General features: G+C 43.9%; 1 protein-coding gene across 1 annotated transcript in view; it reads right to left on the bottom strand.

Moving 5' to 3' along the window:
- DYRK4 (dual specificity tyrosine phosphorylation regulated kinase 4) overlaps positions 1-23,331 on the bottom strand; it is a 73,998-nt gene that overhangs the window by 21,625 nt on the left and 29,042 nt on the right. Inside the window, exons 7-13 of the mRNA XM_055000710.1 lie at positions 18,547-18,618; positions 17,076-17,219; positions 16,193-16,316; positions 14,310-14,473; positions 10,546-10,682; positions 8,181-8,321; positions 3,082-3,220 (exon numbers count right to left, since the gene is read on the bottom strand). Coding sequence (XP_054856685.1) covers positions 3,082-3,220; positions 8,181-8,321; positions 10,546-10,682; positions 14,310-14,473; positions 16,193-16,316; positions 17,076-17,219; positions 18,547-18,618 — 921 coding nt within the window. The remainder of the gene's footprint in view (positions 1-3,081; positions 3,221-8,180; positions 8,322-10,545; positions 10,683-14,309; positions 14,474-16,192; positions 16,317-17,075; positions 17,220-18,546; positions 18,619-23,331) is intronic.

Below are 23,331 nucleotides of genomic sequence, written 5' to 3'. Positions count from 1 at the left end.
CCCTTAGCTTATTCTGGAGCTCTCTGTGCATCCACATAGGTTTCTTGGAGCCCTTACCATGTTTCCATCTTGCTGGTTTCCTAGCAGACAAAAGTTTAGTGGCCAAACAACGACCAACATTGAAATATAATTTGGGCCACAGGGGGAAAAAAATACTACATGAATGTTGTGTGTGCCCCTTGTCATGTTTAAATGCATGCCACAAGTCTACAAGTCTACCTATGGTACAAGTCACTACCATAGGTACAAGTCAGTAGCACAGACTAGAGTACCAGTTGCTGTGGTGTTAACATTATTAGCATATGAGCTTCCACACTAGTTAAGTATATTTAAAGGGTCATTAAAAAATTGTGTGTGTGTGACCAACTCAGGGTACCGTGTTCTTAGTGTCATGTTTAAACTGGTGCTGACACTTACATACACAGTATTTAGCCAACCGGCGTGTCAGACTCCTGGGCCTCAACCCCCCTCTATGCCAACTCTGCTGTTCTCGTTGCTAACATTCTACCTGTGACCTAATTTAAATACAACATAGAGCACATGGAACCCTGCAGAGGACATGCATTTAAACTAAACCAAGTATAATTTGTACCACTAACTTGGGCCAGCGCCTTCCTTAAGGTCCCTGTCGCTTATAAATTAGACCATATTGAGGAGGGGTGTGCAGAACAAAACAAACAAGCTGGAAATTGACACAGAAACTGGTGTTTTGTTTCATTAAAGTGGCTTCTGGAACAGTGAACCAAATCTGGGAAACCAAGTTATAACAACATCCTCCCACCAAAAAGTTTGTGTAATTTGTTTTGATTCTTACTGTGCAGTGGCAGTACAGGCAGGCACAAGGCCAGCAGCCTCTCGCTTTTCTTATTGGCATTGTCTACCAATTGGCTCCCAACTGGAGAGAGCCCTTAAATTATGTTCTGTTTGCGGGAAGGGGGGGGGGGGTGTGCATGATGGACATCAGTGCATCTTTTCCCCAGCACTACACTGGCAATGGCATTGTTTCCCTGCCAAACCGGTTCTTGCAAGGGGAGGAGAACAGAGCACTGATGACTATCAGCTCTGGAAATTTTCATTTAACTCTGTTGGAGGGAAGGGTGGATGTGCATTGTCTCTCTTGGTTTTTTTTTACACTACCTGGACAATAGAATTGCCTCCCTGCAGCTCCAGCCTCCTTCCCAGCAGCTCCAGCCTTGGACCCTTGATTAGACCCTGCTGCTCCTTGTCCAGCCAAGGACTCTGCCGCCTCCATCCACCTCTCTCTCCAGTCAGCCATGTTTTCCCTACCCTAGCAAACAGCACGAGCCTGACTTGATGGGATACACGCAGTTGCTGTCATGCCAGCACTCGAGTTTGTGGGTTGCTCCTTTTCCTCAGTATTGCCAACAGTGAAAGACAGGAAAATGTACTTGTTTTTAAAATTATTTTTAATGTTTTTTCTCAAAATATGACATTGATGGACATTGATTGGGGGGTTTTCCTAATTCTTTTCGATTCAGCTATTTGGATTAAAGTTGTATCTGACAATACTGATCAACCCCTTGCTCAATTTTTAAGAAAATGGTTGAATGTACCCTGTTGAGTCTCAAATGTTGCATTGCGAGCAGAATTTAGCCAAACACCTTTAGAAGCAAGAGCGTGGTTCTCCACCCTCAAATTGAGATTAAAACTGGTTTTTGCTGAGGACAGTCTATTGGCTGCCTTGAAACAGGATACTTTCAAATTGGTTTGGATGAAAGCTTTGGATGAGAAACTGTCATTAGTTGGTATGACGACTAGTCTTATTTTTAATATGGGCAAATCAAAAGCTTTTTCTTTAATTAAAAAGCGTGTTTCTTTCTGCTACATTCCAAGATTCCCTGCTGTATGATGTTACGGCAGGCAGGCTAGCTAGTTCTGGATGGAAGTTGTATATAAACTATAAAGGACGAATTTGCAGTCTTTGGGGTGACCAATGGTTGGGGTGGTGGGTGTATTCACAGTCCAAGTCTCTTCCCAACACCTCCACGTAGGGAGATCTGGTGTATAACACTGGGTTAACTTCATTGCTCCAAAGGGACAAGGAGCACAGTTGCGCCTCCTTCACCTATCAGTGCAATGATAGAAAAAAGGGGGAAATGGAATGACTGATCAGTTCTTTCTAATGAGTTGTATTCCAACAATCTTTGGAACAATCTTTCTCTCATCTGTGGCTGCAGAGCAGAAGGAAACATGGCAGCAATAGGCAACAGCAGGATAAAAAGGTAATATTTTATGGGCACTAATAATCACTTAGAAAAATTAAGAAGTGAACATAAAGCAGGATTTTTTAAATGTCACCGCAGAGTCCTGTCTTGTTTGGACACTGGTCCACCACTGCTGCCTGGCTACCGCGTTTCTCACCATTGTATGTATGTGTCTGTTGACACTCGCTTTCTTCAGGGTCCATTGTTGTGTTTATGTATGTGGAATGTAGCGGAGGGAAAACTCGGTGGATCAGTAGCTTCTAGTAAGAGGGGGGTCTAGTAGTTGATGCAGTTTTTGGTTAAGTATGAAAACAGGCACCCCAGAGCTTCCATGGCAGAGTGGGGATTTGAATCTGTGTCTCCCAGATCCTAGCCCAACATTCATAGATTCAGAGGTGCTAGCCGTGTTAATCTGTAGTTGCAAAAATGTAAGGAATCCAGAAGCACCTTTCAGACTAACCAATTTTATTGTAGCATAAGCTTTTAAGAACCACAGCTCTCTTCATCAGATGCATCTTACGAAGAGAGCTGTGGTTCTTGAAAGCTTATGCTACAATAAAGTTGGTTAGTCTTAAAGGTGCTACTGGACTCTTTACTATAGTTCAACATTCTGACCACGGCATCATGCTGATACTACAGAAATGAAAAATAATTACATTTGTGGAGTGACTCTTAGCACCAGGACACATTTTTCTGCTTCTAGCCTTATTCAAAGCCCAGCTACACTTCACTACGCATGGGTCTACAGTCCTACAGACTCTGGTAGGTTTGAAAAGGTTCTTTAGCCATAACCAAGATTTAACGACCCAAGCACAGAGTAAATAAATTTCACCAGTATTGAAAAGGCCATACTTACAGGCTTTAGATCACAGTGGATAATTTTCTCTGTGTAGAGCAACTGTAAACATCGTAAGATACATTGAGTGAACTGATGAATCAGTCCCATGGTGAAACCCTGGAAATTATTTTTCTTGATTAACTCGTACAAATTTATACTGTGGGGTGAAAACAAGAACAAGAACATTTATGTTTTCTACATTTATGTTTTCACTGAGGTGCGCTCATTTATTAGAATCACAGAATCATAGAGTTGGAAGGGGCCATACAGGCCATCTAGTCCAACCCCCTGCCCAGTGCAGGATCAGCCTAAAGCATCTCTGACAAGTATTCATCCAGTCTGCTCTTGAAAACTGCCAGTGAGGGGGAGCTCACCACTTCCCTAGGCAGCTGATACCACTTTTGAACTACTCTGACCATGAAAAAGTTTTTCCTAATATCCAGCCGGTACCTTTGTGCATGTAATTTAAGCCCATTGCTTCGGGACCTACCCTCTGCTGCCAACTGGAACAGCTCCTTGCCCTCCTCCAAATGACAGCCTTTCAAATACTTAAAGAGAGCAATCATGTCCCCCCTCAATCTCCTCTTCTCCAAACTAAACATTCCCAAGGCCCTCAGCTTTTCCTCGTAGGGCTCAGTCTCCAGACCCCTGATCATCCTCGTCACTCTCCTCTGCACCCTCTCGATCTTGTCCACATCCTTTTTGAAGTGAGGCCTCCAGAACTGCACACAATACTCCAGGTACAGCCTGACCAAGGCAGTATAGAGAGGGGCTATGACCTCCTGCGATTTCGACGCTATGGCCCCTTTGATACAACCCAAGATTGAATTAGCCTTTTTTGCCACCACATCACCCTGACTGCTCATATTTAGTTTACAGTCCACTCTTACCCCAAGATCCCTTTCACATATACTACTGCCCAGAAGTGTATCCCCCATCCAGTAGTTGTGCTTCCCATTTTTGTGGCCCAGATATAACGCTGTCTTTGTTGAATTGCATCCTATTCACAGCTGCCCACTTCTCCAGAGTATTCATGTCTTGTTGAATTTTAATTCTTTCTTCTTGGGTGTTTGCTACCCCTCCCAATTTGGTATCATCAGCAAATTTAATGAGCAGCCCTTCCACTCCTTCATCCAGATGATTGATAAAAATATTGAAAAGTACCAGGCCCAAAACCGAGCCCTGCGGCACCCCACTGGTCACCTCCCTCCAATCTGATGAAACGCCATTGACCACCACTCTTTGGGTGTGGTCCTCCAACCAGTTCCTTATCCACCGAACTGTCCTATAGTCCACTCCACAGTCTTCCAGTTTGCCCATCAGAATGTCATGGGGGACCTTATAAAAAGCTTGACTGAAATCCAGATAAATCACATCAACAGAGTTCCCCCGATCCAATAAGCTGGTCACTCGATCAAAGAAGGAAACCAGGTTGGTCTGGCAGGATCTGTTAGGAACAAAACCATGCTGACTTCCCCGGATCACTGAGCGGCCCTTCAGATGCTCACAGCTATTAGAACTGAAAAGATTTAACCTGGTTATACCTGCTCCAAGGCACTTTGGTTCTAGCATTTTTTTAAAAAAATCTCAACAGGAAAGCCACAGCACCAAGAAAGTGAGGAATTTCCCCCTCCTGTTGGAATTCAGTTAACTCCGCAAATGATGCAAAACTGAATTATTTAAAAGGGCTTTCTACTTAGGGGTGTATTGTAGGGAGGGGGTCTCAGATGCTTCACTAACAAGTTAGGGACCATAGACTTCACCACTATGTTGTCTTACATCCTATCTGTTGTTTTAAGTATGTGCTACCTGTGCTTCAAGTACAATCCTACTGGGTATTTCTATGTTGTCTAATGTCAGCCCTAGAATTACTTATATTTTGTTTCAGCATTTCTTCAACTCTGTATTGGACTCTTGCAAATGCTATGTCTTTGGAAACTTGCATTGATTTACCCTATGGTATTGTTTATGGAGATATTAACTGTACTAAGCTCACACTATGTAATCTGCCTTGAGTCTCAGAGTTAAGCTACAAGTGACGCCTGACTCAGGTTGGACACTTGTCAGCTTCCCTCAAGTTTTGATGGGAAATGTAGGCATCCTAGTCTTGCAGCTGTAATAGAGAGCCAAGCTGTAAAACCAGGACGCCTACATTTCCCATCAAAACTTGAGGGAAGCTGACAAGTGTCCAACCTGTGTAAGGCGTCACTTGTAGCTTGGCTCATAGTGAGAAAGGCGGACTATAAATGTCATAAATAAATAAATAAATAAATAAATAAATAAATAAATAAATAAATAAATAAATAAATACTCAGGTATGGGGTTCAGGCTTGGCAGAGATGAACATGCTTACAGCACTGGGGAGGAGCCATGGCTCAGTGCTTGGCATGAAGAACGTCCCAGTTCCAGTTCCCAGCATCTCCATATAAGAATCAGGTAGTAAGTGAGGAGAAAGACCACCTCCTGAGACCCTGGAGAGCTGCTTCCCGAAGTCAGAGCACACAGTATTAACCTTGTTGGAACAATATTCAGTATGAAACAGCTTCATACATGTTCCCTGCAGATTCCCTTGATCTCGGGCCAGTCTGTGTGTTACAAAGTCTTTGGGAGAGGATACAAGGACTTCGTAGCAACAGGAATTTTATGGCTCCCCAAGGCACCCTGGCGTTTTCCCTTCGCAACTACAGCATGCAGGGAGAACCAGCTTCAGCTTCTCTCCCTGTGCTATTTTCACATCTCCATCCCCTTGGTGTTGCTATGGGCTCCATTGCAAAAATCACCATATTTATGCGGCTTGTATGGAAGTTGCCAGTTAAGGCCAGGATTATAGTACGGATGGCTGGACATTGGTTTAGTAGGGTTCAGCGTAGTGAGTGTTTGCATGCTCTGGCCTAGCTTAAAAAATGCTGGCTCAGCTAATTAACAACATCTGCAAGTGGTCTCTGAGTCTCTAGTTAAATGACCTTGAAGAACAGTCTCAGAGAGTCCTATTTGTCCTTCCTGATTCTTCTCATAGCAGCAACGCTAATTAGCAGCTTAACAACAACAACAACGTTCGATTTATATACTGCCCTTCAGGACAACTTAATGCCCACTCAGAGCAGTTTACAAAGTATGCCATTATTATCCCCACAACAAAACACCCTGTGAGGTGGGTGGGGCTGAGAGAGCTCTGAGAGAGCTTTGACTGAGCCAAGGTCACCCAGCTGGCTTCAAGTGGAGGAGTGGGGAATCAAACCCGGCTCTCCAGATTAGAGTCCTGCTTTGCCCTGACTGGTTCCCAAGTTGTCTGGTGATACACTGAGGGCTAGAAAAGATGGCTTCCCAGTACACATTCACACCTTCAATTCTCTATTCTTCACCTCAGCAAGCCTCCATGCCGCACCAACTAAACATGGAGAGGACTCATAGGTTACCAGATGGGTAGGGTTCCCAGGTGCCTGTCACTGGTGGGCAAACTCCCAGGGGGTTGCACCCTCACCCGACGATCTGCCAGTGATCAGTGGGAGAAGCCCCCGGGAGGTCGCCCACCACCAGCAGACACCTCAGGAGCATGCGTGGTGCACTCACTCCCGAGGGCTGCGACAATGCCACTCCTGGAAGTGACATCATCACGCTGTGGGAGTGCTCCATGCTTTGTTTGGGGCCAATTTGGGCCCCAAATGGGCCAAGTCAGCCCCACACAAAGCACGGGACTGCTCCCATGGCCAGGGCAATGACATCACTTCCGGAAGTGAAATTGTCGTGCAAGTGCTGGAGCACATTTGTGAAGACAAACACAAGGCAAGTGCCAGGTCCCCCCACCTCCTGCTGGAAGAGTACAGGGACCTGGCAACCCTACAGATGGGTAAGATGAATAATTATTGGATGCCAACCAGAAATGCTAAAGTTAATAAGCTCTTAAAGTTTTAGACAGGCCAATTTTAGTTTAGCAACCAGGTTTATTTGTTTATATCTACTGCCTTTTTGAGTATTTTCATGCTTTGCAATACTTATGCTACAATAAAGTTGGTTAGTCTTAAAGGTGCTACTGGACTTTTTACCACTTTGGAAACGGATCTTTCCTTGGTTTTTTCTTCTCCCAGCAGCCTTCTGGGACTCCTCCCCCCAGACTTTGGTGGGAAAGGAGAGCAACACAGAGAAAACTCCACAAAGGTTGAAAAGGAGAACAACAACTAGGTAAGACTGCCATTGCCCCACCTGCCATCCATGACCAGATGCACAATCCGATAAGCATTTAGGATGAGGCACCTGCAGTGAGGCAGATCGGCATTACAATGTTGAGGAAGGCATCCTGGCTTTCATAAGGGGAACATGAATTCTCCCACTGCAGCCCCTCCACTCTGAGTCTCTCTATACGAGACATCTGAGACATGAAGAACACGTGTCGGGAGATGCAATGTTAGCTGAGAAGGGTAGTTCAAAAAGGCAGAGCTGGAGGCAGGGCAAAGGCTTTGCTATACACTGGAGCTGTGTGAAAGGGCTGTGAAATGCCAGAAGGGAGAATTCAACCCATCATAACCTCTCGAGGTCCAAGCCCAGCTCTGGAAGGCAGCTCCAGCCCCAATTCCATTCCTCGCTGCTCTCTGGCTGTGATCTCACACAATTTTAGCCTGGAGAGATGAAGCCTTCGGGAGGCGAAGATGAAATTAACAGGTAGTGGCCGTTTCCACACGTCTTTCCCCCTTGTGCAAAATTGTACAAAACTCATGGAACGATGGTGTCTTCATGGCTTGATTTCCCATCATGACGCGATGATATCAGAAATTGTGGCATGAAACAGAATTATAACGGGAAATCACGTCATGAAGATACCATTGTTCCGTGAGTTTTGTGCAATTTTGTGTAAGGGAAAGACGTGTGGAAACGGACCCTTGGAGGCGTGATCTCTACCGGCTCTGTCTTTTTAAACTACTCTTCATGGCTAACATTGAGTCCCCCTTCACTTGACAAACACATGCCGAGGCGTCTCATGTAGAGAGACTCTCTGTCCCTGTTCAACAGGAGAATGCCACCACGCCCCTATCTTACATGGCAGCTGCAAGAATTTTTGAGAAAGTGCAAAGAAATCCCACCCCCCCAAAAACCCACTCATTAATAAGAAAAGCATGACTTACCCTAACAATTCAAAGGAAATACAGAAGTGATTGCGGAAGTAAAAATATTCTTTCATGTGGACTACATTGTGCACATTGTCTTCATCCTTCTGGCGAAGGGTATTGAGAATGCTGACTTCCACCAAGGCCTGGTTATGAAATCTAAATACGAAGTTGGGGGCAAAGTTATGTGAGCTGATGCAAGAAGCAAGATCCTTCCTATGTGTCGCACTGCTACTGAAAATGCTATCACCACATGGTTGGATCCTGTGAATCTGTTCCACTAGCAGAGGTGCTTTACTCCAGAGGAACATGCTTCCATGACACAAGAGTGAGAGCTAAGCTACAAGAGACGAATTACACAAGGAGCACGTGAAGGGAGTTGCAATGTTGGCTGGGAATCTGAGTTTTAAAAGAGATTGAAAGGCTTTGCCAATTTCTCCTCTCTACAGAGCCAAGGAGATCCTTGCTCAGAGGGTTTGTTTCCTCTTGGCCTCTTAGAAGGGGAGATGAAACTGACAGAGCCTTCCTAAGGCAAAGAGGAAATTAACAAACCCTCTGAGGAGTGGTCTTTGCCAGCTCTGTAGAGAGGGGAAATTGACAAACCCTTCTGATCTCTTTTAAAAGTCAGCTTCCCAGCTAACATTGTGACTCCTTTCACGTGCTCCTCCTCGTGTAATTTGTCTCTTGTAGCTTGGCTCTGAGAGGCTCCTTCTTTCAGAAGAAAGCACCTCGGCTAGCAGAAGAAAGCCAGCCCTTTTAGCACAGGTGTACAATATGCAATATAAAATAACAAGCCATGAATTGTAATAAAACTGACAGTTTCCACCAATTACCCTTTCTTGCTGCTGACCCCCACCTCCACCCCATATCATTCCTCAGGGTCTCCCATCCTGCAGGAGCAGCATTTTGTGGCAATTAGTGTGTTTCAGTGGCAGGCAGGGGGGAGAAAGGGAAGTTCCATGCTGCTGATGGAAAATTTAGTCTGGACCCAACCCAGTGTTTTCACAGAGGAACTGACAATTCTAATGACCATAGCATGTGGCAGGGTTTTTTTTTCCTTATTTAGGCCTTCTTTGTATTGTGTATATAGCATATTCTTTTTGTTTTAGGATAATAAAATTTATTCAGGTTTAATTTTCCAAATTAGAGATCAAAGTGCTGGAGAAAGCAATGTATGATGTACACAGAGGAAGAGAAGAAGACCCTACAAGGGGCAGCAAGGGGTAGTTAGATAGGAATGTGAGGTCAGCACCTCTCTTTCTATTGGGTGTCATTTTCTTGTCTTGTCTCCAGATTATGACAGTCTCTCTACGGGCCAAGCTACAAGTGGCGAATGACACTTGAACAGCAAGTGAACAGACTCACATGTATTCCTCCCTGTTCACTTGTGCTCCACTTGCACTCCACTTGATCACTACCAAGCGGAGCGCAAGTGGAGCGCAAGTGAACAGGGAGGAATACACGTGAGTCTGTTCACTTGCTGTTCAAGTGTCATTCGTCACTTGTAGCTTGGCCCTACACGTTACGAAGTACCTAGGGATGCTCAAGTGAACCTCATTTCACGTGTTCCCCTTCCAACTTCCCAGCACTCGCTCACACAGTCACACTTCAAATTTGCTCCCCATGAGTACATTCATGCCTTCAATCCTCCTCAGCTACTGAAAGTATCCCAGTTTCCTCCACCTCCCACATCTGCATTGAAATGCAGATCTTGACAGTTTCTCACACCTTAAAGAAATGCAAATTGGCAAGTCTGTGGAGCCTCACAGCGAAAATAGAGTTGGACTTACATGAAGATCCAATCACACAGAGGGAGCTTCCATGAAAATAGCATTCATGTGCACCGAGTAAGAATAGCCTGTACATGAACTGAGGACCACACATAACATCCTGCACTTCAGCGTCTCCAGGTAATTTGCAACGTGTAGAAAGACTATCATGAGTAATATCCTCCTTCTTCTCAGAATCTCTCTCTCTGTCTCAGTCAGCTAGATAGCTAGACACGTATCTCTATCGCTTCACTTTTCTATCAAGTATGTTAGTTCCTAAATAAACTTTCTTTACTCTTTAATCAGTTCTCTTGACTTATTGTTGTGTAGATACTCTGCAAACACAAAGCAGCTTACAGGTTTGTTTGTTTTAAATGTGAATTATTCCATTTATTTGTTCAACCAGAAGCGTATCGTTTTCCAAACATAAGGATTTTTTACCTGTTACGATTGTTTTGGCTACACAATAAAGGGAATTCTTTATTTGATTTAGAAATCCACTGTGAAAATAATCAAATACTTCTAACATTGCCAAACATCATAGCAGCCTCTTTGGCCCCTTCAACTGGCCTCCTGCATTTTGGCTTATTAAAAAAAAAGTGGATGCGCCCTACCTCTTTTTGTTCCTTATTATTTTCACTGCGACTTTTTCACCTGTCTTGTGGTCCAAACACTTCATGACGTGCCCAAATGATCCTTTCCCAATAACTGCCAATATTTCGTATCTGTAGGCAAGATGGTCACTCAGAACCTAAACAAGAGGGAAGTGGAGGCCATATATGCCTAATTATCACATTTTATATACGCATGCATACATACATGCACACACACACACACAGATACACCATGAATGTACATTCTTTGGCCTGCAGTTAGAAAAGCTTAAACGCATTTTTCACAAGACGAAGCAGAAATTTTCCACTCTCCCACGGCAGCCCATTGAGCTCCTCACACCCAGAACTTTGATCCTGGGAATCAGCAGACCTTCAGAAACAGCATAGTGGGGGTGTCTGTCATGGGAAAGGGGAATGAGTAGAAACTGCCATCCTCCCCATAAGAAAACTGAAGTGGCCTTAGGTTTCGGGAACATAGTTGGATTCAGGCCCCGATCCATCATTCAGTTCTCCACCACAGCCACCCAGCTCTCTGCCTGCCTATGTGGGAACTCTGCTCTTTCACTATCTTGGCTTCACTTGTCCACCAGCCTTCTCATTTGTTTAAATTGGATGGAAGTTTTTCACAGCAAGGGGTGTTGCTGTGTCTCCGACTCTCTATATCTGACTGAGATCCACCAAGTCAAATACAGTTCATCGGGTACATATTGAAGCCTTCCAGGTGTGTCTGGAACGTCCCTTTTTTGCAGATTTATTTTTTTGCAGATTTGCAGAGCACAAAACATGGTTGGCTGGTTGCATTCAGCTTGGTGGCCCACAAGTTGGGCAGGCCTCCTGAATATACGTTGCGGAGACTCTGGAGGCTGACTAGTCTCTCCCATTGGATTTCCACGTCAAGAATGGTTATTCCCACACCTTGCCTGATGCTCTTCCTTCCCTGTGATGAGAATGCCCAGGTGCCCAACAAACATTCACCCATGGCAGAGTCTTACCAGAGGGAAGGAAGAAACACAGGCCAGACTTTTCTTTCTTCTTACCTCTTGTGCAGGTGATGTTCCCTGTCCTCCCAGCAGTTAGGGAAGAACATCAACTACACCAAAGATAAAAAAGAGGGTCTGGCCATATGAGAGAGAGAGAGAGAGAGAGAGAGAGAGAGAGAGAGAGAGAGAGAGAGAGAGAGAGAGAGAGAGAGAGAGAGAGAGAGAGAGAGAGAGAGAGAGAGAGAGACTGACTCCTTATCAGGACAGTGTGGAAAATGCTCTCTGCACTTTTTGGCCCACAATCCAAGCAGAGCCTGTTACTCAGCCAAGTCACCTGCTTGGAGGCCACACAGTAAAAAGGCTGCAGCCACTCTGAAAAGGTTTGGCTTGCTTTCAGCCATTAGCAGCATGGGAAGTGACAGATACTGCCTCCTGAACCTGCATTGCTACAGGGACCAAGTTCAAGTTCAAGTTAGCCTTTATTGGCATATAGCAGCAATTCAAGTTATCCACTTACAAAAAAGAAACAACAAGGTTAAAAGAATACTGCATTACAAATACATAAATACATTTAGAGCTTATTTCGCTACAGGGACCAAGCTCCAACTGTCCCACCAGCAGTGTAGGAGAAGGCATCGACAGTTCCTTCCCTGGCATAACAAAATATTCTGGACTGCTCCGAACTTCAAGGCTGGTTTACACAGAGATCACCCACCAGGAGCAAAACATATGAAATATCCTACACTGTTTTAAATGAAAACATGAGACCCAAATCACCTTAGACAAGTACATCCATGTTGTAGCACCTCCAGACATAAAACCAGCCCAAATGGTCGCCCAGTACAGAGCAACCAGTTTATGGAGATGGATCACTGAGAATGGACAGCATTTGGAGACACCCAGCCTGGAAGATGTCACAAGAGGCCAGGTGGATACATTTTCATATCTGGGACGTTAAGCAGTGAAACCCGGTGATGGGGGGCTCACATTGGTTGGCCAGGGAGTTTAGAGCAGGCTAAGCCCCTGGGAACAGACTGGCCTGCCACCTCTGACACATCCAGCTGGAAAGGAGAGGGTTAAAGCAGCCTGCAGCTTTTGTGTGGGTATATGTGATGATAACTAGAATCTTTTCTCAGTATGCACACCACACACCCATCTGCTCTGTCCAAGGGTGAAGAGAGATACCAATGTCTTTATCTGTTCCAGCTTTGTAGGTTTTATCTTAATAAGCATTTATATTTTGATATCTTGCTTTATTAAAAATACTAGAGTGTATTTCAATAAAAGAAATCATTAAATTTTTAAGAGGAGTCTCAGTGTCTTGGTGGGGAGAGTATTGCAAGAAGATCCCTATAAATTATTTTGTACTGACAAACAAGTTTCTCTAAAGGAGCAAAAGCTGTTTTCAAGTCTCACTTCCAGGTCTGAATGCTGTGCAGAATATATGATAAAATCTTTAATCTGAACAGTTAGAAGCCTTAATGAGACATGGATAAGCATTCAGTTGCATTCAGATTAGGAAATCTCTATTTTTAAAGTTATTTTCTCAGAGGCAGCACACCAACTACATAGATTTAGTAGAGAATCAAGCTTTTTCCTGTTTCAGGAACTAAGAGTGCAGTAGTTTTCCTAACCACAATTAGACTACTCTCTGTGTTACCAATTTCTCTTGATTTCTAGTTCCCCCAATGCAAAACAGGCATTTGAGAAGAGTAGATAAATAGGGTGTGTGTGTTATGTGTTGTCAAATCACCTCTGACTCATGGCAACCCTATGAAGGAAAGACCTCCAAAACATCCTATCATTAACAAACTTGCTCAGATCCTACAAACTGGAGGAGGTGGCTTTGTTTATTGAGTCCAGCCATCTCACTGTAGGTCTTCCTCTTTTCCTACTGCCTCCCACTTTTCCTAGCATTATTGACTTTTCCAGAGAATCTTGCCGAGTCATGACCTGACCAAAGTACGATAGCCTCTGTCTTGTCCTTTTAGCTTCTAGAGAGAATTCAGACTTGATTTGATCTAGTACCCACTTATTTGTCTTTTGGGCTGTCCATGGTATCTGCAAAACTCTCCTCCAGCACCACATTTCAAAGGAATCAATTTTCTTCCTGTCAACTTTCTTCACCATCCAGCTTTCACATCCATACATAGTAATGGGGAATACCATAGTTTGGATTATCTTGATCTTGGTTCCTAGACAGACATCTTTATCTTTGAGGATCTTCTCTAGCTCCCTCACATCTGCTCTTCCAAGTCTTAATCTTCATCTGATTTCTTGATTGCAGTCTCCCTTTTGGTTGATGCTTGAGCCAAGGAATAGAAACTCTTGAACCATTTCAGTTTCCTCACTGTCAGCTTTAAAATTGTGTCATTCTTCAGTAGACTTTTGTCTTCTTGATGTTCAGCTGTAATCCTGCTTTGGCACTTTCTCCTTAAGATAAATAGGGTGTGTGGCAGTATTACTCTAGGGGTACCCCAACACTCTTAAGAATGTTTGGGGAGCTGACAAAGGAATTACACAAGGAAGCTTGGGTTTCCTTTGCAAACACCACCCAGCCTCTGGACAAACTCAGCTCTCTTGGCTTATTGCATAGGAGCAAGGGGAAAGAGGGAGCGAAATCTAAGGGGTTGGGTGGGTATTGTTACATCAGAACTTCTCTTTGGAAAGCTCCAATATATTACCAACAACAGAATTTGTGCCTTGTAAGTCAAAGGCCATGTATTCCATCCACTGTGCTTGGAAAGCAAGGCACAAAAAACAACTATAATAGCTGCTACTTACTTTTCTGTAAGAACCATGATCATCGTCATAGGAATTGTTGCTCTCTGCATCAACGCACCCTTCGATCTTTTTAGCTCCCAGCCCAAGATACCACAGCTCTTTATATTCTTTAATTTCTCGTTGTTCATATAGCGTTAGGTGACTTTTAAAATGTTTCAAGGCTTCTGGTTTAGAGAAGACGACGACTATTGAATATTAACACGATTGGCTATTGCAGCAACATTAATCAATCTGGATGCATGAAGACACTCCCCATCATATTTGAAAGGTTTGTATTGCCCCTTTAAAGTGTCAGGCCAATATTATCCCCACAGTGTAGAAGAGAGGCTAAGGGGGTTCCTTGTGGGGACAGGCTATGGTTGCTAGCATTTATCTCTTTTAAGATATTTGTATGCTGCATTTCTACTGAAATAGGCTCCTGAAGGTGATGAACATCAAAACTTTAAAAAAATTAAAACAACATTTTAAAAAGTATAAGAACAATTCTGTGAAAACATAAACATACAACAGAAAGAACAGGGAGGAGGGCAAGTAACAGTTATGGAGGGCATCCTGAACAAAACAAAAAGGTCTTCTTCACCCACTGGCCGAAGACAGCAATAGAGGGGGGCAGATGACTCTCCCAGGGAAAGGAGTTTCAGCATTGCACTGCAGTGGCAATGGGGTTTCCATATGTCAGGTTTCCCTGCATTTCCTTCATAAGTGCTGCGGCAGTAGCCATTCCCCTACACCACCACAGCTGTTTGAGGAGTGTTTTAAAAATCAGCAGTTGAATATCACTATAACAATGTGTGTGTCAGGTTCTCTGAATAGGCAGTTTTCATTTTTTTAAAGAGTAAGTCTCTAGCCTCTTACATCGCAGAGATATAAGGGGGAAAGCATATCATATAAGGAAGAAAGCATATAATGTTATAATGATATTCAATTGCTGGTTTAAAAAGCAAAAAAGAAGCCCCTGTTGGAAGCGAGATGGTTGCCACAGGAACAAAGGCAGGGAAAATGGCTGCCTGGGATGGAATAAGATTGTCAGATTTCCCTTGACAGAGGGTGGGGGGTGACACAGCTACTGTGTGTTCTCACCAGTGATGTAATACACCAGTGATGTAATATTGCCACTTCCAGAAGTAATATCATAACGTTGCCCACCTGCCAGAACTGCAGTGGTTTGGAGGGGGGGGGACTCACTGTTTTTTGCCCCCAAACCAGTGACGTGCTGACTTCACTTCAGGGCACATGGCAAGTGACATCACCAGTGACGTGCTGACATCACTTCAGGGCACATGGCAAGTGACATCACTGTATCTGCCAGCAATGTCATTACATCGCTAGCCAGCAAGTGTACAGGCCAGTGAACCCCCAATTTCCCCCTTTAATACCCCCCTGCCAACCAGACAAGTGTTGTCAGGGGGCAGCAACTGATCATGGGGAATATCAGCTCTGGGTGAGGCCAAGAAAATTTGAACTTTCCCACCCCCACAAAAGCCATCTAAGCTTTACTGTAATTTCCCCCAAAACTTCACAGCAAATCAGGTTGGGAAAGATCAGAGAAAAGCAGAGAAGCCCCAAGAGCACATGAGTGCACCACAGTGCAGGTGGGGCACTTCTCAAAAGCATCAAACCCAAGGCAATCAAATTGTGTAGAAAAGTAGAAGGATGGCCTAAGGACAATTAACAAATTCAGTACCCAAAACCAATTCTGTTGGGGGCTATAGAAAGGCTATAAAGTCAGTGGGGATCTATAGAGAGGCTTGAATTAGAGGCTTCCTCTGTTTAAAAACATTCCACAGTTCCATCATAATGCTACACAGACCCCACTCCTACCAAAGGTCCTTTAAAAGCAGAGATGCATGTGCTACATGCTATCCCCAGAGTCCATACCGTACCTGCTGCAGTCAAGGGCTGCTTGAAACCATGGGCCTTTTCTAGCTCTGCCTTGCTGGACAGAGCTCTGCTGCTGCTTTCAGGCACAGTTGGAGCAAATGGCTGGCCCTGAGCTCTGCTTTCCTGCTAAGTGAAACACACACACATTATATAGTCAGATGACAGACGGACAGTTAAAGGGGAAGCCTGGTGGCAAAGGGGAGATTTGAAGTTTCTTACAGGTTTATTAGATTAAATACTTGTTTGGCACTTTGAAACCATCCAGACTGACCAATCAGTGCCGTGCACGTTTGGTTTCTGCAGAAAACACACAAAAGTATTTTCTTCTGCATTCAGACATGCCAGGAACATGGTATGTCTGAGACATCTTACATGAGAACGCTCAAGTGTAGGGAGACGCAATGCTAGCCTAGAAGAGTAGTTTAAAAAGACAGAGCCAAAGGCTCTGTCAATTCCACCTCTCTACAGATCCAGCAAAGATGGCTCCTCAGAGGATTTGTTAAATTTCCTCTTTGCTTCCAAGAGGAAATTAACAAACCCTCTGAGGAGTGATCTTTGCAGAGAGGTGAAATTGACAGAGCCATCGGTTCTGGTTTTTTTTACTCTTCCTAGCTAACATTGCGTCTCTCTACACTTGAGCGTTCTCATGTAAGATATCTCATGTAGGGAGACTCTGTGGGAGTTTGGTCACTAACGGTTACCTGCACCCTATGATGCTAATTACAGCATGCATTATATCTAGCTTCCTGACACTCTAATCTACAGTACCCCTCCCACCCTCTGCCTGGATTATAAAGACTCCTTCCTTGTTCCACTCTTCGTATCTGACAATAGATTGCAACAATGCAATACAAAAACATAGCAGCAGTTTTTGCTTCAGTTTACCTGATGTGATGTACTCCGCACGGTCTTTGAGGCTATCTGTGGAAGAATGCCATCTTGTGGCTGGGGCTTTAAAGCACTTGAAACTACATTTGATTTTGCTTGGCATTCCAGGTGAGGGAGAGCACTAACACTGTTGTTTAATTTCTGAAGGGGGAAAAAGGAAATTAGAACAAATCACCAACAGCTTGGATTTGATTTTATCAAGTAAGTAAAATGTTAAAATATATTTGTCCAAAAGGCATACAACAGAAATCATTAGCAAACTGATGTTTTAAATAAGTTTTGGTTGCCAATAGTGATATAGAGACAATGGCCGTTTCCACACCTTTTTGTTGCTCCTGGCATTTTTTTCGCCGCCTTCCGCAGCGTTCCGGAAGAAGGTGAGTAGTGTGGAAATGGCCCTTATGAGCAACCAGGACAGATTCTGGTGCATTTGCAGTGTTTTAGTCTGCTGGTGCAAAATGTTTGTGTGATTAATATTTTTCCATTTGATCTTGATGTATGTATATTTTAAATTGATGCCAATCAGTAAGCTGTTTTAGAATGTTGTGTCTAAAAAAATTTTAATTTTTTTTTTAAAATCAAATAAATAGGAAGGAAACAATGGATAGGATCCAAAAGTGTCACTTAAGTAAATGCAAGGACTGGCAAATACCTTATGACATTTGACTTTTTTCTTCCAATCGATAAGCCCCTATGTAGTAATAGTACAAACTACTTTTTGCAGCTTCATTCAGTTGTAAAAACAGCAAATTGTTCTGTGAATAGTTATGTGGATGGGAGTTCTACTGTTCAAGAAACGGAAGTCCCAAAGCCCATTTAAGCATATGGAACTAGTTCAGTTAATATCTCCCAGCCTCAAATATCTTCACCCCAATCCACGTAGGTAGTAAGTGCATGCAGAACCATATTCCCAAACTCATATCCTATGCAACTCCTGGACAGCAGGAGTTGCATAGGTACCTGGGACTTGCATAAAAAGTCCTCTTCCTTGACCCACAACCCCAGACTGCATGCACAAGCTACTTTTTAAAAAGGTACAATCTCTCAATTGGCTTTTGGGGGAAGGAAAGAGGGGGGGCTGGATTCAGTCCACCCATTTCCACCCAGACTGCTAATTGATGGGAAGATTTTAGGCTTTTCAAAAGCCCTGTTCCACACACTGTCTTAGCACAAAGTGGAAACTTTCCTATCCCATGAGAAGGCAGCAACCTCAGCCCCTAAGACAGCCCTAAACACTTTAATGCCTGGAACAGGAAATCCAACATTTCCCTCCCCAGTAGTAAAAATATGGCTAAACCAAACCTAACTAAATGATTGATAATTCCAAGATCTGACACCTGTTCCAGGCCACCTCATCCTACCTAAAAAGTAGGCCAGCTGAGACTGGGCCCATTTTTCAGTAACTGGGTGGCCCTTGGAAGTTCACACTGACGGCACCTTCTTTCCGAGGAATTCACGGTTCAGATACCTGAAGGAAAACTTTGTTTGATCCCGCGCGGTTGCTCTCCTGAGATGGCAGCTTTGGCTCTGTTTGGGATGACTGGAAAACACAGTTCCATAATTAAGCTCAGTAAAGGCGATGGAGGATTGTTTTTTACTGCTAAAGCACCTCCATTGGCTAGAATCTGTACCTAAAATAAGGAGCTGGATCTTGCCCATGGGCGTAAGAGATTCTGGACCCAAAAGAAAGAGAGAAGGCAAAGCAGTTATTTTTTGAAAAGGTAAAATCTGTAGTTGTAACATGTAAGACAGCTCCTCCTCCTAATCACAAGACAGGGGTCAATCTTTTGATGATGGAGAAGGGAGGCTTCCCAGACTCTAAACAACTCAGCTATCCGTTCAGGTTTCCGATATTTTCTTGTCCAAGGATTCCTACTTGAAGGTGACATCACGGGCTCCTGTTCAGGCACCAAACTTTGAGGACTACTACATTTCAACTTGAGAATTGGCCTTGCAACAAGGCCCCTGAACTAGTATGTGATGTGAAAGGAAGTTGGCCTTAGTCAGAGTTGTCTTTCACCAGTTTCTTGGACTTCCTTGGCTTATCAAAGTACTGTCTGATTACATTGGGTTGGCTCCAGCCTAAGAGCCAGACTGGATGTGCTTGTTTTTAAAGAGTTGGGTCTGCGTTCCCTGAACGTAACTCAAGTTCCCCGTAACAGCACAGCAGCTGCTGGGACTGGCTTTTAAAAAAGAAAGGAGAGCCCATGTGGGCTCAGAATGCCGCTGCGGGAAGGGAAGGCTCCTGCTTTCCCCCTGAACAGGGAGGAGTTATCCCCCCATTTTTACTTCTCCATGTGCACAGAATATTTCATGTGGAGCAGAAGAAATGGAGAAATTACTCCCCCAGTATTGTTTTGGGGTGGGAAAAGAGCTTGCGGGGGGGGGGGGGGAGACAGGAGCCCTTCCTTCTCCTGTGGTGGTGTTCCAAGCCTCTTTGGGAGTTTCTTTTTTAAAAAGCCATTTCCCTGCAGCTTCAGGGAACTTGAGTTGGGACCCAGCTCTTTAAAAACAAGCACATTTAGTCTGGCCCCAAGTTTTCCACTCATTGGTGGAACTGAGCTTTCCTGCCGCCTCCTTCCTCCAGCTGCAGTCCACTGACCCCTGCAAATGCTGCTCCTGGCAGAAAGGGGACCCTCAGGAATGCCATGAGAAGCAAATAGGGGGGGTCTTCCGCAGGAAAGGGGAATTGGCAGGAATCACACCTCACTTCTGGAGGGGCAACGTTTAGTCTGGATCCAACCCACTGATAACTTAAAATCAGCTCCCTTGTGGACACCTGGCAGTAAGTGGTCACCGAAACTATGAAGACGTAAATGAAGAATCCAAGGATAACCACTGGCATGGAGAACTGCCCACCTTCTTTGTAAGTGGCACACAATGGGACAGACTGTGGAACCCTAAGCAGAGTTACACTTCCAAACCCATTGACTTAAATGGCTACAAAAGGACGGGATTCCACTGCCAGCACTTCCGCTATTACCAAGTGCTGCTCACTTGTGGGATTATGTTTATTTGAATAAAGGATCGCCCTGGATTCAAAGGGGTCTGGAATGAAGGATCAGGGAAATCCCACGTTCAGATAAATGCAGTTGCTAGATTTGGAAAGAGATCATTTTAATCATGGCCAAGGTCTTGGGCATATCCAGTGGGGTTTTATTTTGCTTTTTCCTCTTTGGACAGCAGGTGGTTCTTGAAAGAGCAGCAAGCTGATTTAGATTCCACTTCTCTGGAAGAAGATATGGATCTATTATGGCAAGATGAAAAGGAACTGATGGGGAGTTCCTAAAACGGGCATTTCTTCCTTCTAGTGGTATGACAGCAGTTTTCAAGGAAAGGAGGGCTCGTTGTGTTACAACAGTATTTGGGGGCAGCTTTCCCATCATATGGGGCAGGACGGGAGAAAGAGCAGGATTTTCATGGCCAAGAACAACAGGACTGGCAGGACAAAGTCAAGTGAAATGAAAAATAGGGAAGAAGGGCAAACTGTTGGGTGGAACTGCCCAGACGGCTTCGCTGGGTGGGCCTTTTGTTTGGTTCAGAGGCATCCTCTGCTCACCTTCCTATTATACAAAGGCCTTATGAACGGCATAGCTCTGAGCCACCCAATTTTATCACCCTCAGAAGCCTCCGTGCTCCTTAGCAGTGAGGCTGATTACCATCTATTGTGGCCTTATCTGAAACTTAAATCCACAGTATCACATTGGTGATCTACCGCCATATCACAGCACCCAGATCCCCCGCTCCCCTTAAGCATCTACAGTTCACGCTTGCCCAAGAACAAACAGCTACCTCGGGTACTTGCTCTGGGAATAATTAATTGTTTCAGACTTGCAGAGATGTCTCTTGGGTTTTGCAGTTCCTAGCAAACTCAGTCTCTCTAGCCAACAAAGAAGTACACAAGAACAAGTCTGTCATAAACCAAAGTTTTCCAGTGGCCCTAATCTGGAGGCAGCGGATGAACCCCAAAAGGTGATTAAAAAAACTTAAAGATGATCAAGTAAAGAAAAGCCTCATCTTCTTGACAAGGCAAACACCACCTCCTGCAGGAGACAGTGATCCTTGCCTTTGACTAAGTGACAATATAGAGTCTTTCTACACAAGATGCCTTGGCACATGTTCGTCAAGTGTAGGGAGATGCAATGTTAGCCGGGAAGCGTAGTTTAAAAAGACAGAGCCTGCAGAGATTGATCATTAGAGGGTTTGTTAATTTCATCTTCACCTCCCTGAAGGTTCTGTCAATTTCACCTCTCCAGTCTAAAACTGTGTGGGAGGGCAGCCAGGAATGGAAATGGGCTGGTGCTGCCTTCCAGAGCTGGGCTTGGATCTGGAGAGGTTATAATGGACTGAAGTTTCTCTTCTGGCATTTCACAGCACACAGCACAGCTCCAGTGTATAGCAAAGCCTTTGCCCTGCCACCAGTTTTGTCTTTTTAAACTACCCTTCCTGACTGATACTCAAAAACCTGTCAGGTATGAAACCTTCTGGGGGCTCATCTCATTTAGTCTGCTGGAGCTAGAGGGCGATATCTTTCTGCTTTCTTATTTTTCTCTCTCTCTTGTGATTAATTCTTGCTGAAATCAGTGAGCCAACTTCAGGTCAAAGTCAAGGGGTCACTGGGGACATGGAAAGAGCCAAGGGGTCCCTATAGGTGAGCCTCCACCCATCATTGCTGCAGACTGGATCCAAACTGAGCAGATTTGGATTGGATAGAGTGCTGCAAGTTGGAGTGTGGAAGCAGTGGGAAAAGAAAGGTTTAGGCACCCCCTTCTGTTACGAACTTCCTTCCTTAAATTCCCCCAACAGAGAGGGGCTTAAGCATCAGGGCTCTGGGACATGCATTGGCATGTAGTGCACAGTTTGCACCCAAGTCACAAAAAGCCCCATTGATTTCAAGGGCCACAACTACAGCCAGAACTGACAATGCTGTTAAAAGCAAAGAGCAAAAAGCCACACCTCTCCTCTTTTTGGTACTACATACGATGTGGTGATGTCACACCATGAGTGCCTTGCTTCCTGCTCTATTTCAGGGCTTCCAGCTCAAGAGGGGAAATCTACAACTCAGTAACATCAGGTCAGCTTTGCCTTATTCTGTATTAAGAAAGGAGACAGAAAGGAGACACAGGACTGCTGCTTTTCAGTGGCAGCTATGTGTTGGCTATAATTTTGAGTTCAGGTTTTAAAATACAACTAACTTTTCCCAAGTCTGAGTCCATGACTGTAAGACAACTATGAAAAAATATTTGTTTCCATGACAAAATAGGGGTAATAAGGACTTTATCATTTTCTAAGATAAGGAATAGAAATAGGTTTGAATTCTGCATGAGCTGTTTATTTGAAAATATATTAATAATCCCAATATTAAGCTAACTCTTAAAGGTTATGATAATTAGTTGTATTAAGAAATCAGCATTGTTATTGTTATGAAAAGGTAATGATAAGATAGGGTAATAATGGAATAATGAGTTTTTAATTTTTGTAAGATAAGGAGTAGAAACAGGTTTGAATTCTGCACATTGTTTGTTTGAAAACGTATACACTAAACAGTTTTAATTATTATTCTAGCACCTTTATGATTTCTGTACTCTGTACTTTGATAATCCTTGTAGCACACAACTTTATATTGTTTTTCTTTTCCCATTCCTTTATCCATCTTTTTGTTTTAATAAAATATTTTTTAAAAAATATTTGTTTCCAAACATATGATAGGGGCTGACAAAGTTTGGCTTTCCTTAGCGATCAGCCATTATTTCTAAACATGTCCAACCCCTCTCTGTAAATGAGTCCAGAGGTTTCTAGCACAAGGCACTACAGATACCCTCAGAAAACATTTGCAGTAGTGCGGATAAAAACCACTGCTATTATTCTAGGGATCAACTGTCAACCAGGATGCAAGGGGTGACCGTAAATTTGACCCTGACGTTTGCCAACTGCCTGCTGTCCCAAGTATTCTAAAGGCTGATTTCTCCCTCTCCTCTCTAGTTTTTTAGCATTGCAAAACATTTTAAGGGGCAACTTGAAAGGCTAACTTTCTTCTGGTACACACAGAAAATCTGGGAGAGGGAAAATTTTGCATTTCTCACTGTGCTTCTTGCCCTTGAGGAAAAGGCAAGTCTCCTTTCCCAAATGCTAATGTAAAACGGCTTTTAAGTAGTTGCTTTTCAATACGATATAGCATAACAATATAGGGGGGGAAAGGGTGTTTATCCACTTTAAAATATTCTTGTGAACTTTTAGGCTGCCATTTTGTCTA

This window comes from Eublepharis macularius, chromosome 16, assembly GCF_028583425.1.
Source record: "Eublepharis macularius isolate TG4126 chromosome 16, MPM_Emac_v1.0, whole genome shotgun sequence".
Lineage (NCBI taxonomy): Eukaryota > Metazoa > Chordata > Lepidosauria > Squamata > Eublepharidae > Eublepharis > Eublepharis macularius.
This window is presented reverse-complemented; position numbering and strand designations above follow the sequence as displayed.